Genomic DNA, 8,544 nt, shown 5'->3' with positions numbered 1-8,544 from the left:
CTGCTGATTGGACGAGCTGAAACCGGAAATGACGTTACAGACGCCGCATCACGTTTAATTTAAACCGGAACAAACAAAAGGAACCAAAGCAAAGCGCTGCAGCTGTTTTTCTTTTAAGTAAGCAATATACAACTAGTGTAAAACAGAGTATTCAAGGGACTGATGCGCGACATTTTAGCTCTTTTTTTTACCGCAGCTTGGGCAAAAAATGGAAATGAAGATGATAGCAAAACATTAGCAAAAACATCAAGATTTTATGTTTTTATTTACATTTGAAAGTAATCTCTTTTATTTTTAACACGATTTAAGCGGGTTTTTTAAAAATAGTTCTGGGATAAAATGAAGGACTCCCTTCCCGCTTTGTCAAGCCGAAGGGTGAGGAGGATCAGCGGGGCGGCCGGGCTGCTCTACCCGCTGCTCGGTGCCTGTCTCTGGGCTGCAGCGGTCGGGTACAAGCCGGTGATCATCGTGCACGGTTTATTCGACAGCTCAGGGGATTTTAAAGACTTACAGCGGTTCATAAACGAGGTAAGTGGTTCCAATGAACAGTGAGGCGCTACATTTGCCTCTTTTTTAGCTATTTTTATTATATTTATACTTTATAACATGAATGGTACATTTTGTTTTTTCAGGGGTTGACCTTATACTTTATATTCTCCAGGCCTTGTTATATCACTGCCTTATCAGTACAACGTGTAGGCCTACCTAAAACATGCAATCTTATGTAATATTGATCAGTTTTTATAATAAGAGTAGAATATATATATAATATATTGCAATATTCTAATTGCAATAACACGGGAAATTGAGTGATCAGTAGGCTACTGTAATAAAGGTTTGGTGCACTGAAATGTATTATTATAGAGGTACATTTGCTATTTCTGTTTAATATGACGATATTACCTGTAGTTTGCACTGTACTAATTTGTACACACTGCATGTTAATGTAAAAACAATTAATAACTTTCTTGAGCTAATGTGCGCTGTTTGGATTATAAAATATGATGATTAGGCTAGTAGTCTATGTTGAGGAGGTTTATATTCAGTAAAGTCCGCGGTAATGAATGGACATTGATATAATGTGACCTGTCCAGCTTTTCTTGAAAATAATTATTGTATTATTTACACACCCACTTCTGAAACAAACGCACATTTTAAGATAGCGGTGGATGTGGTGCCATTTTAATTATGAAGGTTGATTAGGTTAAACCAAGATTAACTTCCTATTTTTCACATCTGCTGTTAGACTGGAACCAGACTAAACATATTTCTGAAGGCAAAGAAAACGGAAATCAAGACCCTAGTTTGTCTACTTCAGAAAGCCTGTACTGCCCAATGAATATTTAAAGCACATCCTTTCCATTTGGTATACCTCAACATCCCTGTGGACCTTTTATTACAAATGGAGTTGAGTCATGTGATTGCCCCATTAGATACAATCAGATTATGTGAGAATGGCTATATTGCTTATATTAATTGATATCAAACTGAAGTTTACACAAATGTACATTATGTTGCTTTTGGCCTTATTAAGTAGTGATCCATTAATACGTCTATAAGTGCAGTTGTAGTTGTGAAATGTTCCTCTTCTTTCTCCTGCAGTCTCATCCTGGCACAAATGTTTCCGTCATCGACTTGTTTGACAGAAGTGCCAGCCTGCAGCCCATGTGGAAACAGGTGGAGGGATTCAAGGAAGCTATTCACCCAATAATGCAAAATGCAGAAGACGGGGTCCATTTTATCTGCTACTCTCAAGGTCTGTGAGTGCATGTCTGCAAATGAAATACAATGAACTTCAATGTGGTATTCTCTTAAAATGATAAAAAAGTATTTGTGCCAATCTTGCTATAAGTTTCCTCAGTGTATTTCACTCTTTTATTTAAAAGACGGGGCTTTACAAGGGATTTTTTCTCAACTCCTGAGATTTCACTTTCAGTCTGGAGTTGGAAATTCCCAACCTGCAGTGTGTTATTCAAACTGCCGAATGTTCCTGTTGGTAAAAACCTATATATACAGTCTATGTTAAAAACCAGGGGAATATATGTGAATGCCCATGACATTTCCTTTGCCCAACAGTGAATTACTCACGTGGAAATTATACAACCTGTTACCACAAATATTTATGTGAAGACGTTTCAATTTTTGAAACTGAAACATGAATATTAAAAAGAGTAGTGTGCAATCTTGATTAGATTAAAAATAAAACAACTAGTTAATAAATACATAATGTTTTACTTTGTCTTATCTGATAGTAAATTTAGCACCTTTTTGTCTGTTTGTTGGTCAAAACAAGGCAATCCGTTTTGTTTATTCAAGTACAACTTAAATACACATATTAAGAATAATGTATATAAAAAAGTCATTAATTTTGAAATAGTAAGCCCAAAGGAAACTTATAATGAATAAAAGTGTAGACTGAAGTCGTAGCATATCATTATGTATAATTCATTTGTATGTACAATTCTCCTAAAAAATATACACTGGAAAAGAAAATATATAATCAAAAACATGATTTGTGTACATTAAATATCCAAAATGTGTAAACAATGTTCATGTACAGACTTGTGTCATTTTCACAGGTGGGCTTATTTGCAGAGGGATCCTCTCGACTCTCAACGACCACAACGTCCAGTCTTTCATCTCTCTGTCCTCGCCGCAGGCCGGGCAGTATGGAGGTGAGTTCTACTTTTAAAGGCTGAACACATGATTATGTTTAAAGCAACTATAATCAATAGTTGTTACAACAATTCATCAAATGACAATGTGTAATCTCAGTGAATCTGTGATTTTTAGAGGGGCAACACTCCTTGTAAATATCCCCTGATGTTAGCTTCTCTCTGTTATAAACCCATTAGAGTGGATTTCAGCTCTTGTTTGAGCTTCACCGTTTCTGTTCACTCTGAATGCTCATTGTGTTGTCTACGACTGCAGCAGCCAGCAAAGACATCTTTAACAACCCATGTTGGTTACCTGGTGTAAATAGTGGAGCATTTAGCAGTTAAAGAGACAAATATTTCACTCAAAAGTTGGTAGAGTCAAACAAAAACAAAAAAGCTAAAAGAGAGAGAAGATTAGAAAATCAGCAAGTTGTTGTATCTACTCAGAAGAGACTATGTTTCAATGTTATGTTGTTAACCTGTTACCGCCCCAAATTGGCAAAAAATCTGTTATTCCAGATTTAACATGTTAAGGACTGTTTGTTCCATAACTCGTTAAGCTTGTGTCTCATCACGCTCTTTGTCTCATCAGACACCGACTACTTGAGGTACCTCTTCCCACAGTTTGTGAAGTCCAACCTCTTCCACCTCTGCTACACATCGGTAGGTCAGAGGATCTCCATCTGCAACTACTGGAACGGTGAGAATTATTTATATTCTGGATCTTGTCAAGCTCAGAAAAGGATATGAGATTAAGTGTAAGAAAGCTTCCTAAATAAGTCTTTTGACATCCTGGTTGTTTGTCCTCTTCCTCCAGACCCCCACCACAGAGACATGTATGTGAACAGCAGTGATTATTTGGCTCTGCTCAACAGCGAGCGATCAAATCCAAATTCAACAGGTCAGCAAATTCTTTGAGGGTAAAACTCATCCAAAAGTTGAATGAATGTAACCATCAGGGGATGTTGCTTTATTGTTATTATGCAACAGTAGGTTTGAGCTCATAGCTACAAAAAAGTAGACGGATGTTGTGGCTTGTCTGTAAATGTTTTTTAAACTTGCATTTTGTTTCAGTTAGTCTATCATTTGACAGTAAAAACTTTGACTATCCAGGTCTTCGAATTGTAATCCCTTTTTAATACATTTATTTATAATAAACAAATCATTTATATATTTAATAAATGATATCATACACAGTGCGTAGTAGAGTTAATGGCAGAGCTTACAGTACATACTGGATTGCTATATGTTGTGCAGCCATACATAACTAAGTGTACTAAAGTGTACCTCTCTATCTCAGAGTGGAAGAAGAACTTCCTGAAAATAAAAAAGCTGGTGCTGGTTGGAGGACCGGACGATGGAGTCATCACTCCCTGGCAGTCGAGGTGAGTTCGTCCTCTGTCGCTAACATTTTATAACAAATACTTTGACGCTTTTCCTCTGCTTTATGATTTCATGTAATGCTCTTTCTTGCAGACAAAAATGTTTTACAGTATTCTCCAGTTATTGGTGGCAAAGTACACATAGTCAAGGAGTCATTCTTAGCCATTTCAAAGTTTTTTATTGAAAGTTTTGGTGTCATTTTTTGCATTAAAATGCTTTAACATTACTTAGCACATACACTTAAGGCGCCCAGTAACAGTAACTTCACCCCAGTGCAGAGTATCATTGATACCCTTTATGAAAGCCTTGTTGTTGCTTCACCAAATCCTTTTTTCCCGTTGTCCTATGACATGTTTCACGCTCACTTCACACGTCTCTGCTTTGAAAATGTTGCTTTTTCTTGACTGTGGCTGATCAGATGACTCTCATGTGATGCTCACACTTTATCTTTTCTCTCTCTCTGTCCCTCATGGACTTTAGTCAGTTTGGATTTTTTGACGACAACGACACGGTCGTTGAGATGCAGCACCAGGATGTGAGTGAAAGAATCATTCCACAGAAACACATTAACAACAAACTTTATTTGATTGTATTGCCCCCATACTTGCCAACCCTCCCGATTTTTGCGGGAGATTCCCGATTTCATTGCCCTCTCCCGGTTTCCTCCCGGGGTCATATTTATCCCGCATTTCTCCCGATTTCTGACAAAATCCGATTTACTCTGCTGTTTCCACTCAGACTTTACAGTTACACCATTGTTTGGTTTCCATGGTAACGCATCTCTTTAGCGTGCAACTGAAAGTCTGAGAGGGTGAGGAAGATAGTCACAGAAAACAGAACAAGAATCAACAACTCTACCCTCTGCTCAATCCTTTCCTGTAAAATACAGGTCCAGCCCACACATAGCCTATGCTCCATCAAGGATGGTGCTACAGGCCGCAAGGCAGTGCACTTACAACTACAATAAACATGTTAATGTTAATCTAACAGCTCCGGCGATCCATTTTGCATTTTGGAATGCTCCCGATTTCTGAGGTCTCAAGGTTGGCAAGTATGATTGCCCCTTGTGAACATTACTAATACCCTAACATTATTGTATATTGTTTCTATCCATATTTATTTATTGTGTCATGCACAAGCAAACATATAGGTCAAAGATATCTAAAAAACAAATATTGACCTGACAAGCAGACACCATATATACATTTCCAACTAAATAACTTATTTTATAGAAAGTTTCAAAGATTTTAAATTGTTCTCCAACCTAAATAAGCTGTTAGAAATAACAGACATTTTACAAAATAAATGCCTGAAATTTGCCATAAATCATATTGCTTGTTTTTTCCCTGTTTCAGATGTATTTAAGGGATGTTTTTGGTCTGAAGACGCTTGGGGCTCGTGGAGATCTGATCATCTGTTCTGTTCCCGGCGTGGAACACGTGTATTGGCACTCAAATGAGACTGTGTTCCACCTGTGCATGGAGAAGTGGCTGGTGTAAAACAAAACACTCACACACAGATACAAAAAAACAGAAATACACACCCTGCAGGTTAAGGAGCTCTTCATTTCCACCATGTGTGAAACTCTGCCTCTACTATAAACTATGAAGCATGTCATCTCAATTTTTGGATTACAGATTCAAGAAATTACTTCGTAATTGTAGTGTTTGCTGGCAAAGTTTGGACTATAGGTTCTGAACTATTTAAGTTACATAAAAGGGAATCTCCACTACTTTGCTTTCTTGCAGCGTATCAGATAAGGAGATTTATACCACTCTCATGACCATAAGTCCTCGAAATCATTTAATGTTTGTGAATTTGAGGAGGTAAATAGGGGCCTTGTAAGTTGAGAAATTAAATTATTATTTTAACAGTAGTAAATCGTCCATCTGCACCCTGCACATGCTTATTGTTTCTCATGTAAACGGCGTTGAGGAAGTACACCATTATTTAACCTTGATGTTTAAGAAGGTGTGGGATTACTGGTACAGTATATGAAACTTCAGCCAGCTGCTTGGTTTTCATCAACATGTAAAACTACATATTTTAATTATTTCTTATTAACCGTTCTGCTGTCAAACAAATCCAGCATTTCCATGTGTGCTAAAGGTATTTTCTCAGAAAATAAAAAGGCCCAAACTTTAAGAAGCAACCAATAGGAAGGCTCCTATAAACTTGGTAGAGGTTAAACTAGCCATTATGTTATTACACCCTGCAACAGTAAAGCAAATCAACATAAAAGAGGACTGCAGCAGTTTTGATTTGCATTTCAGAAGGGGACTTTCAGAAGGGTCATGTATCAATGCTGCAGATGAGACATTTGTACAGTTTTTACAGGCTCAGTAGTCCCTCATGACTGTAAAAAAATGGTGGAGTGAGTGCCCCTTTATTTAGAATAAATAAATACACAGAATATATCCATTTGTGTGTTTGATCACACATACCTCAAAACAACCCACAACTCAACAGTGCCTGATCGACGTTCTGTTATTGTGTCTACATGTACAGACTCACTGCCCTGCTCATCTTGTGATGAAGTAATTTATATATTTGTATTCCTCCATTTTATTTATGTGTAAATCTGACTGTAAATATCATGCTATCGTTATCATGCAGTGCTTTAGAGATTTCATAGATTAAGCCTTACCTTTTCCCCTCATGCCTCTGTGTTTTGTGTCCCATACCGAAGTGCTAAAACACACTGCCTTTAATGATGGTGCTTAGGATGAAGAGGGGTGGATGAAGAGTGGCTGTAGAGGGGCAGTGCTATATTAGTGTTTACTTGTCCACCAGACTATTGTCCATGGCGCTCTTTACCTACCATCCCATTTAGATATCTCAGGCATTTTACCTACATGTTTGTCTGTTTGTTGCAGAAGGGATTTCTATTAACCGTTTGCATTTTATTGGATGTTACAAAATAGGTGTTGCTCAAAAGGAAAAAAGCAATGCAAAAATTGATTGTTTAATAGAACAAAAAGTGGATTTTATTGAGTAAAGTATTCATTGCACAAGGTTTAACCAGATAAAAAGAAGGGAATTGATCAACTGTTTTTAAGGTTGTTAGCTTTGCAGTATTATTTTGATGGCTGCATCCTTTGTGTCATGCCTGCTTTTGACAAGTTAGTTAACCTAGCTGCATAAATTAAGTATTTAAGGGATGTCCTTTCTCTGGTCAAGTTTTATTGCTTTAAAAATGTAAATGTGGTTGTGGACAGTTTTTTTTAACATTTAAACAGAAACTACTATTTTGACTGTCCTACAATTTCTACAGTATTTGGAAAATGTGTCCAATGTCAATTCCTCAATAAAAGGCAATTTGTAATGTCTCTTTTCGTTTTATTTTTTACAACAAGAAGTATTTGTCTAGTAAGTTCAGGAAACCCTAAAATATTTAAACCAGCACAAAACTGCTCCTAGTACTAGGATGGGTTAAATGCAGAGGTCAAATGTCACTGTGTGTGCTGTGTGCATGTATGTGGGACCATTAAAGAGGGGTCATCCTCCAATTCTATCTATATTCTTAATTTAATTATTAAATCAAATATCAATATACTTATTTGATTTTTAAAGCCAAACTATGTATATCTGGATCTGCTTATGTACTTTTTAGGTGTGACAAAGTATCAACCTACTTTGTAAAATATATTTATTTGGATGAATGGAAGAGTGAACAGATTAAAGCAAATAAATACATCACTCATTTTCTTGAAAAAAAATCACTTTATATTTTCAATATATGCAAAACACAAAAAAGGACAACATACATTTGAGAACATGAAACAAACCAAAGCAAAAAAAAAAATCTTTCCATGCTCATTTGCATGATTGATTGATTGATTGAAAGGTTTATTAACAGCTTGTATATTGGGTACAGTACAGTACAGCTCAAAACATACAATTGTTAAGGGGATGCAGACCAGAGAAAGACTTTCGTCTTGTTTACATCAGGGTCCCCCATTTCCAATTCATCATATCATTTAAGACATACAAGACATATTTGACATACAGATGGCTTATTTACAATTGACATACAGGTGTTTTTTTACATACAGATGGCTTACTTACAAATTTCATTTTAGATTTCGTTCTAATACATCCTAACCGGACATTTAAGACATACCAAGTCTACAGATATACAGTTGTAACAGAGTCTAAAATGCGAGTAGGCCTATATACATAGATGGGGGGGGAAGCTGTCCATTGTACGACAGGTTGAGATTTGTACCATTACCAGAGCCAGTTTTGCAATGCTCTCCCCCGAAGGTGCTCTTTAAGAGAGGTTTTGAAGGTAAGTATAGTTTTACTTTCCTTTACAGTAGTGGGAAGAGCGTTCCACCTTGATGTGGCATAATTGCGAAATGTGTATTCCCCTTTTTTTGTGCCAAATCTGGGTTTTACATGATTTGTGGAGCTCCCTCTGGTGTTATGATCATGATATTCCTTGACCTTTGGGAAGAATTTTGACATGTACATGGGTACCATAGAGGTGTATTGGATCTTG

The 8,544-nt window shown here is 36.8% G+C and overlaps 1 protein-coding gene across 1 annotated transcript; it reads left to right on the top strand.

The window, feature by feature from the left end:
* The first annotated feature begins 58 nt into the window (after window positions 1-58).
* On the top strand, window positions 59-7,369 carry ppt2b (palmitoyl-protein thioesterase 2b). The gene is made up of 8 exons (XM_079654895.1): window positions 59-528; window positions 1,603-1,756; window positions 2,580-2,675; window positions 3,250-3,357; window positions 3,475-3,558; window positions 3,958-4,042; window positions 4,521-4,575; window positions 5,396-7,369. The coding sequence occupies exons 1-8, from the start codon at window positions 340-342 to the stop codon at window positions 5,537-5,539; spliced, it is 915 nt and encodes a 304-aa protein (XP_079511021.1). The 5' UTR covers window positions 59-339; the 3' UTR covers window positions 5,540-7,369.
* Window positions 7,370-8,544: the final 1,175 nt, after the last annotated feature.

The sequence above is a fragment of the Notothenia rossii genome (assembly GCF_949606895.1).
Source record: "Notothenia rossii genome assembly, chromosome: 10".
NCBI lineage: Eukaryota > Metazoa > Chordata > Actinopteri > Perciformes > Nototheniidae > Notothenia > Notothenia rossii.
Note: the sequence above shows the minus strand (reverse complement) of the source record. Positions and strands in the feature narration are given on the sequence as shown.

Coding starts and splice junctions, on each gene's coding strand:
- ppt2b (XM_079654895.1), top strand. CDS start 340: ATGAAGGACTCCCTTCCCGCTTTGTCAAGCCGAAGGGTGAGGAGGATC. Junction 1,757..2,579: donor TTTTATCTGCTACTCTCAAG/GTCTGTGAGTGC, acceptor TCATTTTCACAG/GTGGGCTTATTTGCAGAGGG. Junction 4,043..4,520: donor ATCACTCCCTGGCAGTCGAG/GTGAGTTCGTCC, acceptor CATGGACTTTAG/TCAGTTTGGATTTTTTGACG.